This window comes from Gallinula chloropus (genome assembly GCF_964237585.1).
Source record: "Gallinula chloropus genome assembly, chromosome: Z".
NCBI classification, from domain to species: Eukaryota; Metazoa; Chordata; class Aves; order Gruiformes; family Rallidae; genus Gallinula; species Gallinula chloropus.
Window position 1 is genome coordinate 27,300,239 of NC_140089.1, and position 27,480 is coordinate 27,327,718.

A 27,480-nucleotide genomic window follows, 5' to 3' on the forward strand; every position below is an offset into this window, starting at 1 on the left:
ATATTATAAACTGCTTGCTAGCAGCTAATGAATTGATAACTGAAGAGCAAGATTTTTTTGAAAAAAGCTTCAAAATAAGTTTAATAGCGGGCATAACAAACTTCAGGTGGAATTCATGGTACACAAGTAGCTCATTTCTGCACAGGAAAGCAGTACAGATGCTGCCAGCTGGGTAAGGTGTCAGATGTCAGAATTTTAAATCATGATTACATTGCCTTTATTATTTGCATCAAACTCTGTATTTACTGCATCTTTACTGTAATGCAGTTCCTCCATTCCAAATACTGAGCTGATGTGAATTTTGCTGTTAGCAAAAGCATGCCATTCATGGAATCCAGCACAAACAATAGAAACTATAGACAATGCTACAAAATCTGCTGTGCTACGTGATTGCAACTTTGTAAATTTCCACTGTCAACTTGAATACAATGCTGATCATAACCTCCAGAAAGTTCAGCAAATTTGTACTGACAATCAGTGCTTCAAAGCACTAAATCCCATTAACGTTCCTTGTGGCACATCAAACTTCCAAGACCTCATCATGAGTTCCCACAGCATTATTCACAAGGACATGATGGAAGAGGAACTTGAAAGATGGGAGGTTTTAATTTTAATTATTTTGGATCTTAATCTAAGATATTTAATGACAGGGCACATTTACAAGGTCATTACAAGAAAGAGAGAAATCTTAATGGTTAAAGTAAGAGCTTCCACACAGAGCTTCAGACGATGGATACAGCCCTCCCAGTCTCAGGCTGCAGTAACATCCTCCTGAGGCCTGGCACGACGGCCCCCTCCTTTCTGCAGGACTGCTGTGCCACCAAGAAGAGGAGTTACAGGATGAAGTGAGCTATGCAGCACCAGAGAAGACAAAAGGGAGGTAGAAAGGATATTTTCTGAGTCACAACAGATGGAAGAGCCCCAGATTCCCGCTGCAGCAGATGTTGGCAGTGTCTATTGGACAGCATCACACTACATGCAACCTCTCAAGAAGACGAAACTCCCGACTTCTGCCTTCACGCTCCTGCCCTAAGTGCTTACAGCAACAAACTAAGGTCACCACCCTCACAGCAGAAGAGGAGCAAGTTTTGCTATGTCTCCTTTCCACCAAGCAAAGCAGTAACTTCCTATCAGTTCTTACTGGTAGCAAATGTTCCTTTCCTGGAAAGGCAACATGGCTTAGCTCTGTTGAATTCTTTACTGGTGCAAAACAGAGAAATTACAGGACGAGGTAAGAAATATTTTGCCCTACTGTTGTAACTAAACGTGTGCTATCTTAACCATGACAAAATAATTGTAGTAATATGGTATCATCAAAGGTAATCATAATTATTTATAGGTTTGACTTAGGAACATGACTATCTCCTGCTCATTAACACCATTTCCTACAATTGCTCTATGCATAAAGAGGTCTTGGGTCTTTCACAGAGAGCAAAACAAACAATAATGTGAAAAAATATTACAGAATATAAAAGGAAGGGCAGCACCAATCATAGAAATCAAATAAGTACAGCTTAAAAGCAGGAAGTACAGAGCACTATTGTTATTATGAAGCTATTTATAAGACAACAAACAAAAGAAATAATATTATTAAACTATAAATAAGATAGGTTAGGTAATTTGAAGGGATATTAGGTAATCTTGTCATGCATGATTTTGTGTTATCAAAGCAATAATGTCAGCTTGTGTTTCAACATAATGTGAAAGGAGTACAGATGTGCAAAACCTCTAAAATCCATGTACTGAAATTAAATATATCTGAATCATAAACTGAAGAAGTTACAAGAATTCTTGCTACCATCATTTTTGTACAGAAGCATAAACAGTTCCACAACAATAGGGACCAGATATGAAATTTTAGACTATTGTACCTTACAAGGCAGAAGATGATAATGCATTAACTTAAAATCTTTTTTTGTTTACTTTTTTCTCTTTAAAAATTTGGGCTTATGATTGGTAATGGACTGGTAATTTATAAATTATGAGAGTCCAGTTGATCCAACAGTTCTATATGCTTACAGAAATCTTTTTGATTTTCTCATAGATGGTTCTTACATTCTGGGTATTTGTCAAAAAATATACTTTGTATACAGTTAAAAACAGTAAGTGTCTGTTTCTTAACTGTAAACATGAGTGACAGTCTGACATCCTGGTTACACTTACTTTAACTTATTGGAATTAGGATTTCAACCATTGAGTTGAGTTTGTTCAAATATTTTACTACATTTTTTTCCAACTTTGTGTAATTTTTCTAAAAGCAAATACAGTGTTTTGAGTGAAATCCTGCAAAACAACTCTGCATATCAATTAACACAGGGGAGTGACTCAGAAAAGCAGTGCCCAAGAATTGTCAGTGACAGGACAAAATAAAATAAAAAAGAAAAAAAATACGAGCTTCCTTTAGAAGTCAGTATTTGTCAACTGCAACCACAGCAGCTATGGCATCTAGCATCCTAAGAAGAGGAACACATGCTCAAAATCTAAGTGCTGGTTTTCCCTAACTTGGCTCATGGTTACTTTATACATTCCTCTCCATAGATACACAGACTCCAAGTGACAGAAAATTCAGCTTCTGTTTGCAAAATATTTTTACTAGCTCAATCAGCAATAATATATTTTACCTTTCGTACTTTCATTCACAATGCAATTTGTTACTTTTACTGGATAATTTAAATCCAACAGTTTTTATCCTTCACATTTTTATTACTCTGCTTTCTCGATCCATAAGTTTTGCCTATGCTTTCGCTATTTTTTGGAGTTAACACTTCATTTACCACTTTCTAATATTGGTGTCCAGAGCTGTGGGTAGAGCAGTGTTCTGTTTATTAATAACTCTTTCTGTTCAGTTATAGAGTGCAGTATTTTTACTTCTCTCTACCTATTTCTAGTACCCACCTCTTTAAGTATCTCTGTAAAAGAGATACAAATGATACTATTACTAGATAAGAAATGAATTTGTCTCAAACATACATACCAGAATATAAAAGAAGCATACAATTCATCAGGGCAATGAGAGCTTATGTATATAGTACAGAACATTAGGGGAAATAATTGAACAATATTGCAAGGTGTTTTTTAAGTAATGTCAGTAGCTCTGGTTAGTAACTTACTCTATGGTGATCTGAACTGTGTCCAGCAGGTACCTCAACATTAGAAAGTAATTCAGTGCAAGAGAAGCAGACAAACAGACTGAAGCAGCTGGTGCTCCTCAGATTTCCATTACATGTAGTTACAGAGGTTTACTTGGAATTAGATAGAGTCTGGTTTCACATGCCAAATGTGGTCCCACAGAGTGTGCAGCAAAACACTATCACACAAATTTTGGCTTCCCTTACTTGGCTTCTTTAGGGAGCACCATTTTGTCCTTCCCCCATCCCATGCAGATGTCAGAAGCACACGGGTGGCACACCAAATCCCCTGCCATTATTACTCACAGAAGACTCACCATTATTTCTGCTACTCCTCATTGCATTTGTGAGTTATGTCATTGTGTCTGACAACTGTCCTACCTTCCAGACCAAGATCTAGACAACATCTACTGCAAGGGGCTCAAAACACGAGTAGAGGTGAAGTGTATATTTTTAATGAATAGATTAAAACTATCATAGAAAAATACTGTCTCACTGTCAAATCTGAAAGATTACCAAGCACTGTATCACTTGCTGTAAAATACGTCCCCAAAGTAAGCTGAAGCACTTGAATTCAAGAGCTGTTTAATAGTTAAAAGAAGTAACAATTGGCCATTTAAGGAAAAAATATGTCTATATATTTAACATAGAAAAAGTTAAGTTTTACAGTATTTTATGAGTTCTGTCTGCCTGACTCTCTCTGAATGTTACAATGCTCTCTTGTGGTAGGAAAGATGGTTATTTACTTAAAAACTTGCAAACAACTAATTTCAATTTACAACTGAGGTCCAGCAGTTTTATAGAAGAATAATGACATATGCAAAATTTAAACAAACACTTTAAAATTGAAATACATTAATAAATAACCCAGATAAGTAAGCACATCTGTAATCACAGTAGCATTATTTCACACGTGAGTTCAGCTAAAATAAAACAACAGTGGCACATGAGATCCTGTTGTGTCAATTTTGCCATCTGTTCATGGTAGTCAGAATTTACATTCTGGAACATGATAATCCCTGATCATTTCAAGATAGAGCAAGATGTTAAAGTCAGATCTATGACTAGATTTTTATCTAAGCAGTTACGCTCCCTCCCATACAGAAAGGAAAGCAAGAGTGGACTCAAAGTCAGGAGGGAGTGGGACTTTATGTTTCCATCCATGACTCTACAAGGAGGATAAGAAACTACTCCAGGTAATAAAGTGCAAGAGAGGATGGTCTCCACAAACAACAATGGGAAGAAAGGGTGGCTTCTTGGATGTGAATGAGATGTCACGATTGTCTATGATACCAAAAAGTTAATTAATTCATTAGTGAATGGGAATGAAGATTTTTAAAACCAATTAACTACTAAGAAGCAATATTCACAGCAGGAAAGTTTAAAAATGCCTTGCTTAATTACTTGCAAGCCTGGTCATCATAGTGATCCCCAAAATCCTGCCCACACATTACTCCAAGAACAGGAAGCCTTTTGAATAAAGTACTTTTACTTACTCTGCGATCCTAACTCCTATACTTATATTTTTAATACTAGGACTTGGCCCTTATTTCACTGATCTATTTTTATTTCCCAGAATGCATGAGACTTGATGAAGTATCTGACATCCAGCTTTGCCAGGAGCTTTTTCTGTCAGGCTTGAGTGACTCAGCTTAAATCTGTGAACAATAAAATACTGTAACATTGATTCAACAATTCTTACAGCTCCATGTACCTTGATGATCTCCCTCAATCTTTCAAATCAGTTAACATGCTGATAAGGCTTTCTTCACTGCCTGCTGCCTTGCATAAGGGATTCTAAAATAGTCTTTGACAAAGAGTGAGTCCCTATTTCAATCAATACTCACAGTGATACAAAAATGTTTCATAAAAGCATATTCTTGCACTATAATTCTGCCAAATGAGATAGAAAGAGGCTGTGAACTACAGAGCAATGACAAAAAGTGAGAGAACGTAACACGCACTGAGCTTACTGTGTGTTTTATTTTACTCATTCTCAATAACCATGATTCCTTTAAAACGCATTGAATTTGTTCAGAACCTTCTTGTAAGCAGTTCCTACTGGAAATGAATTCATATTCAAACCTAGCTCAATATGCAAAACTTAACCTAAGTTTCTCTCAGCTTTATGTAAAATATGTCTTGATTCTCAAAGAAAGATCAACAATAAGTTGGAAAGAAGTTCTTTGCAGAACTATATGCTATCTATCATCATGCAGAAGTAATAAATTATCTAAGCCATAATGTTTTTCAGTTGCATAAACCTCAAAACTAAATTATTTCAGGAATGCACACTAAAACCCATTTCCCATACTTTCTTGATCAGTTTTCTACTATGTACACAGCCACACACCTATGCTGAATGCAGTAATTCAGTGATAAAACTACAGCAATGTCAAGCTTGGAGGCACTTCCAGCAAACTTCCTGAAGCACTGGGAAGAACTACATTAGAGTAAGGTACATCATCACTGGTACTATCTGAAAAAAGAATTAGATAAACATTTTGCCAAATCCACAAAACAGATTTAACCTAGAATGCAAATCTACATATATATATATATATGTAGAAAAATTAGAAAGGAAAATATGTTTAGTTTCATCATACAAGCAATTTGATAATTTATTATTCATTACTATTGACATACGGTCTAAGACTTTTTTATTGAAATGAAAGTAGCTTCCTGCCTGAGACAACTGGGGTACATTCCTCTTTGGAATGTCAAGAATCAGCTTCAGGAAGCCAATAAAATATTGAAACAATACATTATATTTAGTGCAGTGCATATTTCCTTTTCTAGAAACATTAATTAGAATATGTTATATACAAAAGAAAATCTATAAAGTTCTACACCCTAAAGGAAAGGAAGCAGTGTACACAAAAGCATGCTTTGGCTTTACTGAACAAACACTGACACGTATGCTTTACCCTCTGGTTGATGATCTATGCTCAAAGAACCCTGTATCTCATTTCTGAGGTGACCGGGATTTAGTTGGATGCATTCATCTTTCCGCCACCCCGCCCCAATCCACCTCCTGCTTTTGTCTTATCCCATCACCTAATCTGTTGTTTATCATCTACCACTAATGGCTCCTTTATCCACTGCAAAAATGAAATCCTGTATTACATATTCCTTTTCTGTACCTATTATGAAAAACATGGTTTAAAAATTCTATGGAAACATCACTAGTGGTACAGTCAGCCACAAAGATGGTTTGCATCTCCTAGTTGTGAAGTATTTGGCATCTGATGGCATATGATAAGGCTGTGCCTGAACTTTCAGAGTAGATTTAATCTGAGACTTTGAACTCCGAAATACAGTAAATGGAAAAGAATTACCGCTCTATCTTCATGACAATGACTACAACAGGCTGTTAAATAACACCCACTAGAGTACAGCAAAAGCAGTCATCATCTAAGGCCCTAGTTCTTTTCCAGTTGAGTTCAATGACAATTTTTGCACTGATTTCAGCATGGCAAGTTGTCTTTAATGCACTTGGGTAAACACACCACACTGGTTTTGCTATGTCCCCTGCACTGAGACTTCACTTCATGAGATTGGTTCATTTCTTACTACAATTTAATAGTAGAATTCTTACTTCAAAGCTGGCAAACAAGCCCCACTTATATTTTAAATAACCAGATATCCAATGATAACAGTAAATTAATTTGCTTCTAATTAATAAGTTCATCTGACTGCAAAATGTTGCAGTTCTTCATTTACTACTGAATTTTACTGGGAGTTAGGATTCTTGATTGAATAATGATCTAGATACTTGCTATTTTCAGATTCATACCTTACCATTTCCCCCTACCTATTATTATTAACAGTAATGTTCTCCAAATTCAACTTTTAAATCACAGAATCACAAGGTTGGAAAAGACCTTTGAAGATCATCAAGTCCAACCATTCCCATCCTAAGATAAACCATATCCCCAAGTAGCTCATCTACCCTTTTTTTGAACACATCCAGGGAAGGTGACTCAATCCCCTACCTGGGCAGCCTGTTCCAGGCCCTGACAACTCTTTCAGTAAAATTTTTTTCTAATATCTAATCTAAACCTGCCCTGGCGCAGCTTTGTGCCATTTCCCCTTGTCCTATCTCCTGTCACCTGGCTGAAGAGACCATCGCCCATGCATCTACAACCTCCCTTCAGGTAGTTGTAGGTGGTGATAAGGTCTCCCGTCAGCCTCCTCTTCTCCAGGCTAAACAGCCCCAGCTCCCTCAGCTGCTCCTCATAAGATTTGCCCTACAGCCCTTTCACCAAACTTTTTTAGATTTAAAATATAAATAAATTCCATTTCATCCACTATTCTCCATTGCAACAGGACTATGAGAGTAAGGAGAATATTATTTATACAATGTAGGAAAGGTACAGGACTTCATAATCATGACAATAGCTTTCATGAACAGTAGTGGTTTTGTTTTTTCTCAACTTTAATATTCCATAGTTTTTATTTCTTACTTTCCACTTCTTAATTAGAGAAAGCCTGTTGCTCTCATGCAGTGTGTATATTTATTATTCTAAAAATTTTATTCAAATGAATTTGTCTGAATCATACTTGTAAATTCCTAATTATCAACAGGAAAGTGGTATTTCAGTTAGATAACAACAACCCTACCACAATACTATAACACTCAAAGAGTTATATAACATGTTAAATAGAATAAGGGAGTCTAAGAAAATGTGCTTGCATTTCTTTCAATTCCATTTGCTTTATTTCTGAAATGGCTTGCTAATTTTTTAAGAAGGAATTTTCTGTAACAGGGATATCTCATGAGAAAAAGATACACTGAGCACCACAAAGGCAAAAATTTAAATACTTTTTTCACAATATGCATCTTGTATAACAAGAAAAAAATCTGCACTTCCTCTTAAATGTCCTATGAATTGTTTATAACCTAAGAACTACTTCTGACTACCTGTTCTATAATTAGCTTCTGACACTTAACTTTGCTCCCCATCATCTATAAAACACTAGGTTTTCTAATGGAATATATTCTTGGTTTTACATATATGAAGAACAACCATCTCACAAGTATAAAAAAAGATCCACTTCCAAAAGAACAGATCATATAACTATTTGCATCACATAAAATATTTTACTACAGTTTCCCACAGTCTTCTGAACACAAACTTTGTATTGTGTTGTGCTTTTGGACCCACTGATGAGTCCTGAGACCCAAATATTGCAGGAAGACCAAACCACTGCCTGAGAATTCTGGGAATGGATTAACTGTTACTCACTTAAATGTCTAAGAGAGAAATACCAGCTATCTAGTAAAACAGTTGTGCTTTACCTAGGCTGTATTAAGAACAAATAGTATTTCCTTTCTAACAAATTTTCCTTTTGCCATTTTTTTCCTCATTCATGTCTTGGCTTATTATGTGGTAAAACTTGGAAGCATAGGGACAATGGAAAGCAAAGGTATGGAAACTCAGAATAATGAGTCTTGGACAATCAGAGAGAAACTTTAAAAAGTGGGTCATTTTCTTACAAAATATTATCCTAAAAATGATACATTTGCTTCTTGCTATATTTTTATACAGTGTATGCTCCTTAGCAAGGATATCTCATGTCTGTCTTTTGTCATGACAAATCATCTTCCCATTTGCCCAGGAACGCAGCTCCATCCTCAGCCTCGCTCCCTCCTACAAATGACTGGGCAAATGCCTGGAGAGTTACCATCTCCCGCCTGTAAACCTCTTACAGCTGTCTCCCCAAAAATATTCTAATTGTAGAGCTTCTATTTCAGTGATTTTCAGTCATGGAATCATTCAGGCATTGAGGTCCTTGAACAAGGAAAGCCGAACATTTCATTAAAACAAGTCTGAGTATTTCTTTTAAATTTGATAGTACTGCAAAATATTTAATTTACAAATTTAACTTGGATAGCATGTTAACACTTATATTATTAATTCAATATGAATATTATTTTAATTAATCACATCAAGTTACATTAGGTAAATTTTGGTCTGGCAATGTGCCCACGAATGCACTGAATGGAAAACCAAAGCTACTGTACCTGTCCCAGTAACAAAACATGAGTTAGTGCCATGAACTTCCAAGTATGCTTTTTGGTAGCATAAAAAATAAGTGGTGTTAGCTCCAGATACCATCTCTGGAAGTATATTAATTTCAATGCAGACCTGTTCAGAAAGAGGCCAAATTATGTTCCCAGTTAAGTGGTACACAACAACTTCCATCCAGTATAAATCTAGTGACTGTCATTTCCACTTTGCAGAGGGCAAACGATGCATTATGCTTCTTTAATGAAGACAGTGCAGAGAGGCCAAGAAACTAGTGTCCATGGAGGCCTGAAGTCTAAGGAAATCTTTGACAGGACCAGACAAGACACCAGTTGGGGTGCGCTGCCAGGGGCAGTCTGAACTGAAACCTTGCTCTGCTCTCATCCCCAGTCAAAGGGCTTCGTTCACCGGGGCCGCTGTATTATTTTATTTCAGAAGCACAAAATCTGCAAGTTTTAAATTAAGGTCTCAAGTCACATGTAAGTCACAAAAATACATGGAACACTAATTATTCCTTAAATATACAACACAGAGAGTCGGATCATCAGAATGAAGAAGTTAACATTCTGCTTACTGAAATGATGTACCAAAATGGAAAGTAAAAGTGGAACTTATCTATTGTGAAAAATAACTTATTTGCAGTTATTGGTGAATTCTATTACCACATATTTTTACTACAACAGCTTATTGTCAGTATATGCATGGACTTTTTATTTTTTTTAATAACTAGGTCTACGAAATAATTCTGCAATAACATGCCAAACAATTTACCTTTTACTATCTTTAGTTTAACTATCCAGGACATTTAAAATCATCATCCTAGGAAAAGTGATATACTGAAATCTCAAAGGTCTGAAATAATTGGCGTATTTTCCTCATTTTATGGGGAACACATAGATGGTGATATTCAAGCACACGCTGAATACAGAGCACTGGGAAACGTTTATAGTAAAATGCAAATATCAACCTGATTGAAACCTTAAACAGATGCTTCAAAACATTAATATAAAGAGCTATCTTTGGTTGCTCACACTGGATTATCCCTGATGCCATTCAGCTCATATCATACATAGACTGTGTAATGGCTAGATATAACATGAAACCCAAGGGAAATTTCAATTAAATAAGATGAAATGTTATAACTACCTAATCAAAAGAAAACTCCGATCACAGAAAGGAAAACTTAAGTTCTCTATTTATTTCATATAAAGAAATTTCAGTTTGCCATTCCAAACTGAGAAACAACAGAATCTAATTTCCTATACTAAACTGACCTCTGAGAACTAATAGTTATTAATATCAGCCTCAGAACGACCACAGTTAAAAAAATAACTTTGTTTTGTACTTGTGTTAATAGATGTCTTTATAATTTAATATTTAAAAAGAAGAGTAGCAAATGGTAGTAATAACTAGTATTGCAAATTCCCAATGGCACACAAAATCTGCTCTAATAGCAGCTGATAATGTGTTCTTAAAAAAACCCAAAGGCACAAAATACAAAATACCAGAACTTCCAGTTCTATCATTAATGTGCCAATCGTTAAGATACTACAGTCTTATGTGCAGTCTACTGCTTATTTACATAACACAATGAAATAAAAACCCCACAATTCAAATAGTATTTCCCACACGCTGTGATCACTGACACCTCTGGCAACAGGACTGCATCGAGCATAATTCAGAAACACATGAAAGACACCATAGTCTCGCTTCAATAGGATGATGCTTTCAGATTTAGAAGGAAAAAAAGGATTAAGACTTTTCTTATACTCTGTCCATACAAATCCATGCACCTGTAACAGTAACAAGCCTTCTGCAGCAGTGGCAAAGCTAAATTTATGATAGTTGATTTGCTTTTAATAGAGGTTTGGGTCAATTTCAGAAAAAGCACACAAGAGGAAGCAGTATCAACCTCTGCAACAAATACACTGAGTGCAAGGAAAAATTATATTCCTATGCCTTTTAAAATCATTTGGGTTTTGTCTATGGCAGAATCCAGTATCTTAGGGAAACAGGTAATAGATTAAAAGGAAACTCACTTCTTATTCAGAGGCAGCTCTTCATTATTGTTCACATTCACCTACATTACAGCACAGTTAGAATTCAATAATCTCTCTAATTTATTAAAAGAGATTATTCATAACATTTAATTTAATGGATTTGGATACTTGCATTTCCCCTTTTTCCTTAATACTTACATATCAAAATGATACTAGCTCATGAAACAAGAGAATCGTGTTTCTCAAATAAGATTTCAGACAACCAGAACTACCAACTCAGACCTGATACAACTTCAACTGTAAATCGATTTCTCAAGGATCAAACCATGTTTACCAATGTGTCAGTGGAGATGACTGTAAATTGCAGAAAAAAACCCTTAAAAACCTTGTATATCTATTTCGAGCATCTATTTTAAGAAGCTGACACCTAGTATAAAATACTCTAATCTATTCCTATATGACAAGAAGAGTGAAATGTAGCAGTGCTCTCCCATGTCTTCTCCTAGATGAGTGGCACAGTTATTTTAGGGTTGGAAACGCTGCATTTTAAAGAAACACAGTCGTGTGAGAACTATGAAAAATAATTTCCTGTAGCATCTGGAATGCAGTTTTAATAGCCACTGTTCTCATGCAGACCAACTACCTTAACAGCACTGCACCCTTGAGGGACAGAGACAGGTTGCTGAAGACTCCAGGCGCCTTGGTAGAGCATTAGCAGCCAACTCTACAGCCTTTATAAGTGTGCAGCATTCCCTTCTTGCATTAGAAGCAAGGTGCTAAGAAATGTGGGGAGGGGAGCAACACTATTTTTCTGGCACTAGCCAATATCTCCTTAATTTGCTTAGCAACAACTGGGACTCCCAAGTTGTTGGCTGCTCTTTGAACTTAGGTTTTGTGGACAGTTAGCAGACAGATCCTTAGATACCCACAACAGAACTCCGAGCCAGTGAGCTTCTGCAATTGCTCTGTATGCTTGCAATATGGATCATTTGCCCAAACATGCTAAGCATTTGTAACGGTTCTTCTGTGAGTACAGTTTGTGACTCACAGACCAAATAAAAAATAATCAATAGCCTGTGTAAAACCCCCAATACTACAAATGCAATACATTTATAATCTAATAAATACAGTAGAAATACTGGTTTTAGTGGAAAAAAGCTTAGTTTTTTCAATACAATACAGAAGATTGCATAATGAATGTCCATATTAAGAAATAAAGGCTTGATACATGTTACTGTAATGTGCCAATCCAATTCAAAGTTTGACTGAAAATTATTTTATAGATTTGACAAATAAACTCTGGGGACTTTTTTTTTTAACACTAACAACATACCTATATTAAGTGGCTTACAGAAAGTAACCAGTTCATCAAAATTCCCATTTATGGTTTTAACTTTAAACAGAATGGAAAAAATATCTAATATTCACATTGTAAAAACATACTTTGAAACACCATTTTATGGAAAGCAGAGACCTCATATTATAAACAAAGCTTGAAATCATGATTATTCATTATAATTATATGGTGTTTCAACTGTATTACTGACAATAATTCTCTGAAAGACCTATTCATTGAAACATAATCAACTATTATTATTAAGGCAACAGTACAAACTTTTTTATTCAATAATAAATGATTAAAAATTTTGTATGAAAGAAAGCCATAGAAATGGAATCTTGTTATATGGTTTTAGATATACAGCTCTGAATAAATCATAAAATGCTAATTAATGAAAATGAATGCTTGCACAATAAACCTTTAACAGTCCATCTAGTTTATAGAAAGGCAAACTCATTCTACCAAAATGCAATCTTTCTTTCTAAGTCATCACCAGCACAGAAAATTACAGAAACTACAATAACGGTCTTAGGTATTGCAGTTGCCCAGGAGGAAATGCAGTATTCAAAGAAACATGTTGCACTTAAGGAGAACAAGCTACTACAAAGCAGAACCAAAGCGGATATTCCACTGACCACTGAATTGCTTGGAGCCAGCCCACAGGCACAGACACACCTGAAGCTCCTGTCTTCCACTGGATTTAGGTACAGAAATCAAGAACGCCAGTTCTCCCTCTCCTTAGGAAGGACATCTACTCAGCTTTGGAGTTACACCATCACTCTACTGCTCCCAGGAGACCTGAATCACTACTAGTACATGAAAATGAATAGAACTTATGCTTAATTGTATAGGATTACTTTTCATCCTTTTTGTGGTAGCTGAACTATTATGTCATGAAGAAATGGAAGACTCACATAAAAGGAAACACTAACTTAACTGTTTAGTGTAATTGTTATATTATTGATGAATATGAAAGAGTTCTGACACCACTTTACATTAGCAGTTCCACTGTATTGGGTTTGCAAGGTTATAGTGATGGGGGGCTTGCAGGAGTGGCTTCTGTGATAAGCTGCTATAAGCTTCCTCCATGTCCAGCAGAGCCAATGCCAGTGAGCTCCAAGACGGACTCGCTGTTCGCCACATCTGAGCTCATCAGCAACAGCAGTAGCACCCCTGGGTTAAAGGGAAAAACTGTACAACAACAGTTGCAGTCAGAGGGATATGTTAAGAGACGTGAGAGAAGAGACACCAAGGTCAGTGAAGAAAGAGGGGGATGAGGTGCTCCAAGCACCCAAGCAGAGATTCCCTGCAGCCTGTGGAGAAGACCCTGATGAGTCAGGCTGTCTCCTTGCAGCCCACGGACGTCCATGGTGGAGCAGTTATCCACCTGCAGACTGTGCAGGACCCCATGCTAAAGAAGGTAGATGTACCTGAAGGAAGCTGTGAACCTATGTAAAACCCATGTTGCAGCAGGCTCCTGTCAGGACCTGCCATGGTCTGGGACACCCTACCCGAGACCACACTGCCAGAGAGGGGGCAGCCACAGCTTCTCTGGGCAGTCTGTGCCAGGGACTCATCACCCTCACTGTAAGAAATTTCTTCATGTTGAATATAAACATATTTTAGTTTAAAAATGGTGCCCATTGTCCTGTTACTACCAGCCACTACAGGTAAAGTCTTCTCCCACCCTTATATGCACTCTTTATGTACTGAATGTCAACAATAGGGTCTTCCTGGAGCCTCCTCTTCTTCAGACTGAACAACTCCAACCCTCTCAGCCTTTCATCATAGGAGAGGTCTTCAGACCTCTGACCATATTTGTCATTGACATGGAGCTCCCATGTCTTTCTTATGCTGGGCACCACAGAGCTGGATGCAGGACCCCAGGTGGGAGTCTCACAAGAGCAACATAGAGGGGCAGAATCGCCTCCCTCAACCTGCTGGCTGTACTTCTTTTGATGCAGACTAGGCTTTCCGGGTCGTGAGTGCACATTGCTAAGTCATGTCCAGTTTTTCACCCATCAGTATCCCAAAGTTCTTCTCTGCAGGGCTGCAGTCAATCCATTCATCCCCCAGCCTGTATTGATAATGGGCATTGCCTTGAGCCATGTGCTGGACCTTGCACTTGGCTTTGTTGAATTTCACGTGGTTCACATTATTTTTAAAAATAAACTGGTTCTTAATATATTTACAAAAGCTCTCATGGAAAGCTGTGAAGCTGTGTGCAGTATGTTATCAGGGAGTACAGTAGCTAACTGAATAAAATATTACTGCTAGTTTCAATTGGAATTATATAAGCATTACTTGTAGATAAAGCTATAACACAGAAATATTTTCAAGACCTAACTGTCTCTGATTTTGAAAGGTTGTACTATCAAATGATAAACCATAAGAAGATTCTACACCTAACTGTTTCTCTCAGTACTAAAATATTTTTTCCAACTGAGTTCTACCAAAATCAGGATTATTTTCATTACAAAATGATGATGGTATCAAGAGGGGGAAATAAAACAAACAGTAGGTATGTCCAAATTCTCCAAACTGGGTACCTGCAGTTTCTTTCCTGTACTTCCATGGGGTTGGTTTGGAAACCAAAAATAAATTATGGGCAAATACAATGATGAATTCACATGCAATTCAAATACTGGAAATTATGACCACTTATAAATGCTTATTGAACCAACTGAAATTATCACATCTCCACTCATATCTTCTGTTTCTAATTAACTGAAAAATGGAACTAAATCTAAACAATAGCATATGGTAAAAATGAAAAGCAAGAAACAATTCTTCAACTTCATGTTAATTAAATGGAGATGAAATGTCTACATGCTTCTGTATATGTTCAACCACCCTTTTTATTTCTTTTAATAACATCTTTTCTTGCAGCATTTTTTTCTTCCCTTTAAGCCCACTCACTTCTGCTCTTTAAACAGAACAAAGAGAGAGCAAAGAACAAGTGACATCCAGACGCTAGAGATGAAAATGCAGATCAAATAAGCACTCACATGCATTAAACATTCTAACCTTGACAAATTTTAACTTTGTATTTGCACCTACTGAAACACCATAGCTTACACAAAAATAGAAAGCAAAGAGCAGATTAGTTGTTGCACTGGCCTCATTACAGAATAGCAAAGTCAAAGTATGACTCAAATAGCAATTTCAGAAAGACCGTACAGACTCAGGTAGAATTTCAAAATATGAAAGCCAAGTATAGCCAGTGCAGCTACAACTAAAAAGTGGCATTAAAAACAATTTTAACAAACCGCTCAGCAGCCTTTAGTTTCACATTAACAGCAAGCCAAATGCACATAGTATTAAATTATGGTCAACTAAACTATTGAAAAAACATGTGAGGATTCTGAGCAAATCTTTAAAACAACAAAGGGATCACTGCAGAAAAAAAACACAGCACGAAGCAAAGCAATTTTGTTTTGCTGCAACCTGCATAACAGAAGTTATTTCTAATTATATATTTCTGATCCTTCTAAAGTAACAGTAATCAAAGCCTATGGACTTTTAAACAAAACAAAACCCATTCCACTGCTTAGTCCATTTTCTCTCTAGTTAATTTTCTTATCTCTTTTTTTACCTGAGAACCACTTTCAGTTGATGAGGTTTCTGACCAAAAAAGAGTAGTTTAGTGTTCCTTCCAAAAATTACAATTCTCTTTCGATAGTACTGAATTTCCTTCCTACTATGAATTAAACTGGTTCCATTCTAAATCTAAATGCAGCAACACTAAATTTACTTGTAACTAATTTATTGTAGTAGACCTAAAAAAGAGGGGAATAAAGCTTCCCAAATTCCTTGTACAGACCATGCAGGCACATAAGCTGCAACTCTGGTATTTGGGTAAGGAGAGGCTGAATCTCCAGTGGGGTTCTGAGTCACAGAATCATGGAATGTCTGGGTTGGAAGGGACCTCAAGGATCATACTGTTCCAACCCCCCTGCCACAGGCAGGGACACCGACCTCCAGGCATAATCTAGACAAGGTTGCCCAGGGCCCCATCCAGCCTGGCCTTGAACACTACTAGGGATAGGGCATCCACCACCTCTCTGGGCAGCCCTAACCACTCTGAACACCTAACCACTCTCTTTGTAAAGAAATTCCCCCTATAATATCTAATCTAAACCTTCCCTCCTTTAGCTTCAATCCATTCCCTCTTGTCCTGCCATTGTCTACCCTTGTAAAAAGTTGATTCTCCTCCTGTTCCTCTGCTCCCTTCAGGTACTGGAAGGCTGCAATGAGGTCCCCCCACAGTCTTCTCTTCTCCAGGCTGAACAGCCCAGCTCCCTCAGCCTCTCTTTGTAAGAAGGTGCTCCAGCTCTCTAATCATCTTCGTGGCCTCCTCTGAACCCTCTCCAACAGATGCTGTCACTCCATCATAGAAGGTCACCAGACTGGTGAGGCACGACCTTCCCTTGGTGAAGCCGTGCTGGCTGTCCCAGCTCACACGCTCATCCCTCATGTCCTCCAACATGTCGTCCAGGAGGATCTGTTCCATGATCTTCCCAGGCACAGAGGTGAGGCTCACGGGCCTGTAATTCCCTGGGTCTTCCTTGCTCTCTTTTTTATAAATGGGGGTGATGTGACCTTTTTTCCAGTCCCCAGGGACCTCTCCTGACAGCCACGACTTTTCAAATATGATGGAGAGCGGCTCGGCAACCACATCAGCAGCTCCTTCAGGACCCTGGGATGCATGTCATCCGGCCCCATAGACTTGTAGACATTCAGTCTCATGAGGCGGTCTCTGACTTGCTCTGCCCTTACAGGAGGGTGGGATTTACTCCCCAAGTTCCTAGCTAGAGGTCCAGGGATGCAAGGCTCTGGGACTTGAGAATTATGAGAATCCTGGCTGCCAGATAAGACTGAGGCAGAGAACCCATTCAGTACCTCAGCCTTCTCCACATCTGTTGCAGCCAATTCTCCTTTCTCATTTACCAAGGGGGTACGCTGTCTTTGACCTGTCCTGAACACCTAAGAGCTTGCTCACAAGCACTGGACAGTGTGACTTTTCCCCTGTTTATCATATTTACAGCACAGCCTCAAAAGTGTTGTTCCCACCTGCATGCACAACGGATCCACAGCACCCAGGAAAGAACAGCTGCTCTGTGCTTCTGTGGCAGACAGGGTTTCTAGACAAATCCTCTCCCACCATTCCCCAGGGTGCCCAGAAATAGCCAATAAATGCTCAACCTCCTCAAGCAGGGAACAGCTCTAGAAAAATATTACGTATGCTGACACTATTAAAATGTTTATTAAAACTTTAGCCTTTGGTAAAACACATCTTAAAACTTCACAATCTATTTTCCCAGAGTAAGCATTTGCCAATTAACTTGTATTAGTAACTGGGAAAAAACCCAGCCAGAAGTGCCTGTATCATTACTGCTAAAATCACTAAATTTCATTGGTTGCCCCGATTCAGAAATTTTCATTACATCTACCTGTCAAATTCAGAAGAATTAGCTCATAAATATGATAAGCACATATTATGACCAGCCACATCATAAACTCAAAAATTATCTTGAATATCCAAAAAAATAATATAGGTGAAATAATACTGGACATGTGGATTTTGATTTATTAACCTGTGCGCTTCATGAAAATAAAAAGTTTTCCTGAAGGTACTGTTTGCTTGCTGGGTTGAACTTTGAAACTGTATCTTTTTTCAGGATAGGTTTACCAAAAATTTTGTTTCTGCCTTTAAGGAAAGTGGTATCTCTCTCTGATAACCTCCTGTGACAACCTGTGATGATAACAATGAACAAATTTAGTGAAGACTTTGAAAGTTTAAAGGTAAACAAGGGAAAAGAACTTTTTCCCTACTTGTATTTATATGTTAAGACATTGCTACATGTATCTGCTATCTGAAATATATTCTCTGAATCACTAATAGATTTGCAAAAACAGGTGTTCCTATTCACTATCTGTCAGTGGTTATTTCAGAGACAGACTGAAACAACATTATCATCTGTAGTAATTAGGACAGTAATAATCAACATAGATGAGCAGAGATACATTTTTTTCCAGATTTAAACCTAAAAACAAAAAGGGGAGGAGGGAAGAGGACTTCTACAAAAATAATTGTTTCTAAAATTATTTATATTGTTCAGATATCACACTATCATTTTATGAATAAATACCAGACTTTTTCAGTAATTGCAATTACCAACGAAGACATTACACAACACAGTTCTAAGAAGTTTCAGTTACTCAGCTGTTAATTCCTCCCCATGGTTTTATTTTTTAAGAACACAGGAGTTCAGACCAGGCAGTTCTGATTTAACATTGATGTAAAGGTTTCTGAAATTATTAAGCACTAAAGCATTTCTGAGGCTAGTGTAAATCACTAATGCTGTTACTCACTCTGATGCCATTATTTTCTTGGCAAACAGAGCCAAGCTGAAACACATTCTACCATGACAGAATGCTGAGACCTTAATTCTATTTTCCCCTACAGTCCTTGCAATACTTTTCTGTGATTTCCTTAAAAGAATATTTCATAGTTTTCTATTGTTAGTTAGTTCTATTTCTTTAGTTTTATTTTACATATGATACCTTGCAGGAATGTTTTGATTATCTTTTGTTTCAGAACATTTTTCCAAATTTTGGAAACAGCGTAAGTGTACTATTCTACTTAAGCATGCTTAAATCAAGTTGAACACAAAAAAAAAGAGCAAAAAATATATAAATGACACAATAATACTGGAAGACTTTATAAATAGGTTTTGAGCTTACTCTTGTTACAAGAATGTTTTTGAAGAGAAGTGTACTGCTTGACCTGTACGATTACAACCAAACAACTTATGGTTGATAAAAATCTAAGAGAATTGCCACTCAGATCTCAATAACATTCATCAGAATGGTGCTAAATACGAAATGGGCTGATTATGTAACTGAAGTGGCACACAGTTCACCTACACACATTCTACAAGGGAAGGCAGAAGTGGTCAGTATTATAAATGAAAACTTGTTCTTAAAAAATTTCCAGTGAAGTGAGTTGTTATGTTTATGTCTGATATTTCATGCATATAATTGTAGCAGAGTGTATACTATGCTATTCTGAGACAAAAATGGGGGGAAATTAAGTACATTCCCATTGAATACTGAGTATAAGCATCACCATGATAGACAAACTGGAGAAAAAAACAACAAAAAGGAATAGCAGAAACAAAAATAAGGTATCACAAGAGCACTATACTTGATAATCTATATTTCAGAGAAAGCAGCCCAGGCAATTAATATTTTAATATACAGAATTCTAGTTCTCCCTTTATTATCTGAAATACTTTACATAACTTCTTCACTGGCCATGCAAGTATCTATAAATTTCAGACAGAATATAAGTATCACAGATTGCCTTTTGTCATGATTCATTATCACTGTATAAATTATGCTCCCTATAATTCAAATTATTATGGTGAGAATCATCATTAACCTATATTAATAGCAAAAAACTATACAGATCAAATAATGTGAAAATCAAATTGCAAAACAGAAGAGTTTTGTAATTAGACAATGACATCTGTTCAGAAAAAGCGTAGTCTTTTTTTTCTAAATTGTAAAAATCACTTCTGTTGATAATAAGCATCATATACACTTAAACAAATAGCATTTCCAATGACAAAAATTATAATAGAAAAAAAAATCTTACTTACCTATGTATACAGTTTTTAGATTCAAGATATGCCATACCAGAAGCAGCATCTAATGAAAATTTCACCAATTGTTTGGTTTTTAGCTCATCCTTCTTTTTTCTCAAAAAGGACAGGAAATCCCCTCCTAGAAAAACAAGACAGATGGACAGTGAGACATGACAGACAGGACACTCACCTTTATCTATCTTTGGGGTGCAAGACCAAACAAAATGCAGACATGAGGTGTAATTGCCAATCTGTCCAGTTGAGGTTAGCCTGAGAGAACGGAACTCGCCTTTCTCAAAGCAGTTTCCCTAATTCCCCTTAAATACTAGGTGCTTAAAAGTGAAAAGTGCACAGCATGTTTCTGATATACCTAAAATCTGCATGAGGGTACATTAAATATTGACTTTCATGAAAATTGTTTACAAAAACAATTGGCAATTTGTGATAAATGTGCTTTTCTAACCACAGAATGGTTGCTATGAGGGTTTATTAAATTGTGAATAAAGAGATTAGGCCATATTAGTTACAAAAGAGTAACTGATTTTTAATCGATCATTTGTAGTGGTGTTTTAAATTCTCTACCAAATTCTACACTAACTTATTGGAAGGGTATCAGAGTGTTTTGCTTATTTGGCAATGTTAACTGCATATTTGCCACTGGCAAGTGAAGGCACATAGCTATTATTGTGACCTCACAGTCTTTTGCCTTGGAGGAACAAAGGCATCTTGATGAGAGGAGTGGGTCAGCATGGAAGATTTTCAAAAGGAAATTTGTGTTTGCAAAGATGTTTCTGAAATAAACATTTAGGACAAAGATAAGCAGAGAAGACATCATACAAACACTCCAATGCCATGTTCATTTGATACAACTGCAGTAAACATATTTTCCTTTGTTCCAGGCAAAGGATAAAAAAATCATAGTGGAGCTTTCCATGTCACACTATTTATTTGCCACTGTGTAGCCATCTATTGCTCTTCTTTGTTTCTTTTCACTTTGCCCTGAGTTGACAATAGCGATTCTCACAGATTAAAACACTATTTTCACTTTGCTTGATTCCTATTTTTTGTAAACGCAGATTTTACAAGGAAGGCATAAAACATTCTGTTTTCAAGAATAATATAATAGTTGAGGTTGGCAGGGACCTTTGGGGGTTATGTGGTCCAAACTCCCTGCTCAAGAAGGACCATCTAGAGCCAGTTTCCCAGTTCTTTTATCAACTTGGTGGACCTTTCCCAGTCCCTCTCCAGTATGTCTGATTCTCTTGTACTGGGGAGCTCAGCACTGAACACAGCTCCACAGGTCTAGCCTCATAAGAGTAAGTAGAGAGCAACAGTCACATCCTTGCCTTGCTGGCAGCACTTTTAATGTTGCCCAGCATTCTACCTTCTTTTCTGAAATGACATGTTGCTGGTGCACGTTCAGCCCTTGGTGTCCACCAGGTCCGTTTCTGCCAAACTGCTTCCCAATGGGGCAGCCCCCAGCCTCTACTTGTGTCTGAGGTTGTTCCTGTCCGGATGAAGCACTTTGCACTTCCTCTTGTTGAACTGCATAAGGTTCCTGCCAGCCCATGTCTACAGCCTGTCCAGGTTCCTCTGGACCCTCTGGTGTATCTGACCCTTCTCCCTGTGTGGTGTCATCAGCAGACTTACTGAGAGTGTGCTTTCCTCCCTCATCCAGCTCATCAATGAAGACCTTAAACAGGGATGGACCCAGGATTCACCCCTGGGGTACACTGCTAGTTACCAACCTCCAGGTTTCTTAATACTGTCTCCAATTAAACAGGTAAATAAAATTATTTTGAAATAAATAAAATCATTTTGAGATTTCTGTCAATTTTTAAAAAACAGTGCACATAACAGCAAAACATGATCTCTTTAAAGTGTACACAGTCTACTTTCAACTTGTAAGAGTAATAAAGGGTTTTTATAAACCACATAATCAAAAACTATGGTTCGGTTACGTATTTAAAATTAGACTGCCAGAACACACTGTTAAGGTGCAAGGATGAAGGTGAAGGTGGGTGATCTTTTTTATTCACAATGCAGTAAATGCTCTCCTGTTGGGTCAGCCAGAACCCCTCAGGTGAGTAAGCCAGTCTTGTATACCAAGTTGGCAACAGTGCTGCTGGCACACACGGAGCTCATGATGGCCTTTACTCCCAGGCTGGGTAACATGCAGATGGAAAATCAAGAGCCAACTGGATGCCCTAGACTCTAAACCCAACCTGAAATACTCTCTTTTGTAGAAAATCGTTACACATATTACATCACCAAAGTTGCAGCAGGTGAATCTTGGGATGCTGAATTTTAAATTCTAATGAAATTTTAAAAGAATAGAATATTATTGAAAAGTGGGCTGGGTAAAAATCACCTTTCCTTTAACCAGAAAGATTCCCAGCATACTCTGGTAACTGGCAAAAAGAAGGTAGTGCCAAGAGAGAGGGAAGATAAACATTCCACTGAAACACATGTAATTTCTTAGACATAAAAAAGAACAGTTAACATCAATTTTAAGCAATTCCTGCCTGTTTTGATAACATGCTTCTCTGTACATAGGAAAATTCTTTCAATTACTTAAGTATGATTATATGTGTGTAAGAATGCGACAGTCTTCCAATCTTGACAAATTGAGGTATTACTTGAATAAGAACAGTAAATCAAGGAAGCTTACAGAAAAAACATATAGGACCATCCTACTCCCACCTCATGCCCCCAGTCAGCCAATATGCCAATTTTGAAGTCTGAAATTTTTTACTATTTACTACCAAAAAAGCTGAAAGGACAGATAAGCTTAGTTTGATATACTAAAAGGAAAAAAATCCCCAACAAAAAGCCTTCTCACACAGCCCTACTAAAAACCAAGGATCATGTCCTAAATCTGAAAGGTCTATTTATAAAAGCCATAACAATATGACAGTGTGTCTAAATTCCTACTCCTCACAACTCATATAACTTGTTTGTGCAAAGGAGTTACTGATCTCCATAATTAACAGTAAGTATCTGCTCTCAAATAAGGAGTCACTAAAGGTAACAAGGTATCAAAAGAAAAGCTAACCATAACCATTAAAAATTCAGAAATAATACATATTGTAAATTTGTTTCTAGTAACAGATTAAGATCCTAATTTTCACCTATTCATTTCTGAACAGGATTAAAAACTGCTTAGCTCCTTACATCAGAATATGTTAAATTTGCAGAGCACAAGCCTGTAACATCCCAGTGCAATCACAGCCCCAGGGAGTGTTACAGACTTGCTAATTTCCAGTGTTACACATGAACTTCTGAACTTTTGAGCAAAACTAGGACAGTACACCCTGAGATGTATACAGTGTATTTTAGGCCTATCATAAAACACAATTTTAGTAGAATTACCTTAATCTGTCTAAGATTCTCAATAGCAAAGTTAATTAGCTTAAATCTGATTATCCTCATAACTGTGATACCAACATAGGCTTGGGTATCTGTCCTTTAACCAACAGAAATACTCTTTCTAGTAAATTCTGACTTCTAGTGCCTATTGTGGCCAATGTTACAACTATTCACCTGCACAGGAAAGCATCCACATGCATGCCTTCAAATCTGAGTTAAGAGGTTTTCAATGTAAAACCTTCAGTGTAGGACTGTGGCTACGTATTATCTTTATGAGCTTTCTAAAACAAAATAAAAAAGGCCCCAGTTCAGTACTTGGCGCAGTGTCAGAGCATTATCTCCAGTATAATAGCTGTTGATAAAAATAAACAGGACCATTACACTACAAAACAACTGAAAAAAAAAATCCCAACCAAACAACCCCAAACCTGGACGACTACATAATAGTAAGTAATGATTTCTCTTATACCTGGAATTTCTATTACATTCTACACAGCTACTGGTCATTCCAGCACACAACTCCACTAGCAGAGAGGTTTGTTCCAACCACTCAAAGTGCTGCAGAAGTAATTAGAGCATTACAGTATTATCACCCAGCAGAAATTGACTGCCTGTTTTGCATTTACAGGAGGATCAATAACAGCACTGGAGCATCTGCCTAATACAACAGAACTATTTTACTAAGTGGATGATAAAATGTAGTAGATAAGCAGAAGCTCCATGAGAGCAGCCTGCTCTAACTGGATTCCTGAAAACAGCCCTTCACGAATTTCATTGTGAATGTGAACTTTTTCTTATTATATGCAGAAATTTTGTTAAGAGTGAAAATAGCACGTATCAGCATCTTCTGGTGTTGGCCATAGTTTACAGCATAAATGTTACGCTGTACACTAAGTAGTATTTTATGGCAATATAACATTTCACTTAACGAAGCAAATGTTTTGCAAGAGAAAAAACCCCCCACACTATCTGTGACCTGACAAGACATCAAAATACAAGAAACAGCAGTGAAATACTTTAAATCATTTTACAAAATACAGCAATCTCTGACTTCAACTGCATTTATAATCAACTGTGAGTACACCAGTATTCTCCTGTGGTGGTGCCAAAATAGTACCTACCTATTTGTTCTAGACACTCTTGGCATTATTTTGTAACTAGTATTCATGCTGAATGTAATGAAAGTACCATTTTGAAATTATGGTGATGAAGCTCCTACTTATATATGTAGACATACATTATTTGTATTTATATGTAGAAAATTATTATTACACAATTTATTTTATCAATAATTACATACATTTAGTGTCTTTACATAATCGCAATTATTAAGAATGCTATGGAACTAGACATATAATATTATTTACTTATAAAGTTTTAACAAAGAGAAAGACTTTTCTTTACTAAAAAAGCCTTGTTGAGTAACAGCTTGTTTAAAGAGTTTCCTTAATTCCTCTTACATTAATGCACACGTTTATCATGCAGATGCATCATGCTGCTGGCCATAGCACTAAATGGTGACCTAACACAGAGGAGCTCCATGATTCAATATTCATACTTGTTTTATAAGCTATTGTAATAGCTTATAAATTACCTTTACCTGCACCGGATAGTACTTACAAATTTGAAGATTCACACAGTCCGTCTTTTGACTAATCTACAGAAATTTGGAGTTTCTTTATTGCCCAATATCCTAATCCCATAGATGTTATCAATAGAACAAACCTAAACACAGCTTCTTAAAACTGTGTTTTAAAATAGTACACACATATCTTTAGCAATTGCAAAAAATAGATTTTTTTAAAGAAAGCAAGCAGGTATTTGACAAAATATTAAAAATATAATAATATTTAATGCAGTGCTTCCACTTTTATATTCCAATTTCCATATGTAAATAAACCTAAAGTTTTTAATTGCCTACAAAGTACTACTACGCAAGCCAGGTAAAATCATTTTTTCCTATTAAGCAAACCAAATAAAAATTGCTGTTACCACTCAAAGGTTTTGCCAGAGTAGTATAAACAATGTTAGTAATAAAGTAGTAGTGGAACTGCATGTATGTGAAAACAAAAGATGAAATGGAAAAACATGAGTTAAAAGAATGGCATGCATTAAGAGCCAAGGATATGATTATCAACAACAGGTACACAGGGATGTTGCTTGCACCAGGACTGTGATACAGATGAGTTTTAGGCAGAAGACCTGTGATGGTATCACGACGGAGATGATTCATGAGCAAAAAGTAACTAAACTACAATAAAATGAAGATGAGAAGAAGGTTACAGCACACTCTATCTGCTATTTCCCTTCCTTTTAATGGGATGACAGAATACAGAAACACGACATTCAACAGAACCTATTCCCCTTCTTTTCATATCCCCACAGCTGGAAACCACCCAGCAAATAGGAAAGCAGAGGCACATGTGCATGTGCAAGTCTAAGAAGGAGGGAAGTGAGGAAAAATATATGGTGTATCTATTACAAGAGGGCTGGGGAGGTGAGTGTGGACATATATAGAGAGGAGGAACCCCTGGTGAAGGGTGTACTCTTCATTAGGTGATGTGCCCAACAAAAGGGAAGGTGGCACATGCAGAAGCATGGCAGGTTGCGAAGTAGAAACAAAGAAAAATGCGAGCTGGAAGCTTAACTGAGTGCAGGAGGAAAGGATAAAGTAAGAGAGAGAAAAAAACTAGAGAAACCGACATGGTTCATATTTCTGCAGTGAGAAACTGTACATGGACAGAAAGTGGCTTTAGCAACAGCTGGGTATTGAGCCAGCCACTGGACTAAACCCTCTCTTGCAGAGAAAAAACATAATCGAATGGAAAACAAAGCCAGACGGGCACTATCACTGTTAAAATCTGCACCTAATCTCTAATTTTAATGTCTAGAATTTTACTTTTTTGTTGTTGTTGCACTAATTGTTGACAGCATGCAGCAAAGGTTCAGGACACAAATGCAAGATCACAGAATCACAGAACTGCAGGGCTTGGAAGAGACCTCAAAGAGATCATTGGGTCCAACCCCCTTGACAAAGCAGGTTCCCTAGGACAGGTCACACAGGTAGGCATCCACACAGGTCTTGAATATCTCCAAAGCAGGAGACTCCACAACCCCCATGGGCAGCCTGTGCCAGTGCTCTGTCACCCTCACTGTGAAAAAGTTCTTCTGTACGTTGGTGTGAAACTTCCTGTGCTCCAACTTGCAGTCATTGCCCATTGTCCTGTCTCCACAGACCATTGTAAAGAGGCTGGGTACTTCCCCTTGTAAACATTTTCTCCTTTATAAACATTTACAAGATCACCTCTTAGTCTTCTAGGACACAGATGTGACATTTCCTGGCAAAAGTTATCTAGTGATGATGCACAGTACAACTAATGGGGTAGAAAGGTGAAGCTCTCTTAAAGTTTTAAGAGGTCTCTAAAGAGAACAACTAAAAAAAAAAAAAAAAATCTCTACAGAGATTTAACTGCCTCCAGAAGCAGGGAATAGGAGAAAGAGCCCCACCATAGAACACAGAAATTACAGTAGCTGAATGACATAATATGAAACTGCAAGTTAACATCTTTTCAGCTCCAGTCAACATTCCAGGTCTTCTGTATGAAATCAGATGCACCCCAGACCACAGTGCTAAATTTAGACTCAGGTAAGCTGCAGTGTGCATGTACTTCAGCTATCCTTAGCCTCGTCAATCCTTTATTCAAGATGATAATTCATTCAACAGAAAAGCTCAGTCAATATGGATATTGTAGATCATATCAACAAATAAATTATACACAACTCAGTCTCAGTACTGAGACCTTGGTTACAAATGGGTTTGTTGGCTTCAGTGCAACTAACTGCAGGAACTCATGGAGTCAGCTGTGATTTGGTGCTACACCCTGAAGCCTCACTACATAGAGAAAATACGAGTAATTCTGCAAAAGTCAGTTAAGATTTAGTAGGCTGTACCAGCTCTAA

At 37.1% G+C, this 27,480-nt stretch overlaps 1 protein-coding gene across 1 annotated transcript in view; it reads right to left on the reverse strand.

Annotated features, from left to right (window-relative positions):
- FER (FER tyrosine kinase) overlaps positions 1 to 27,480 on the reverse strand; it is a 172,860-nt gene that overhangs the window by 23,307 nt on the left and 122,073 nt on the right. The window contains exon 16 of the mRNA XM_084278847.1: positions 20,167 to 20,290. Coding sequence (XP_084134973.1) covers positions 20,167 to 20,290 — 124 coding nt within the window. The remainder of the gene's footprint in view (positions 1 to 20,166; positions 20,291 to 27,480) is intronic.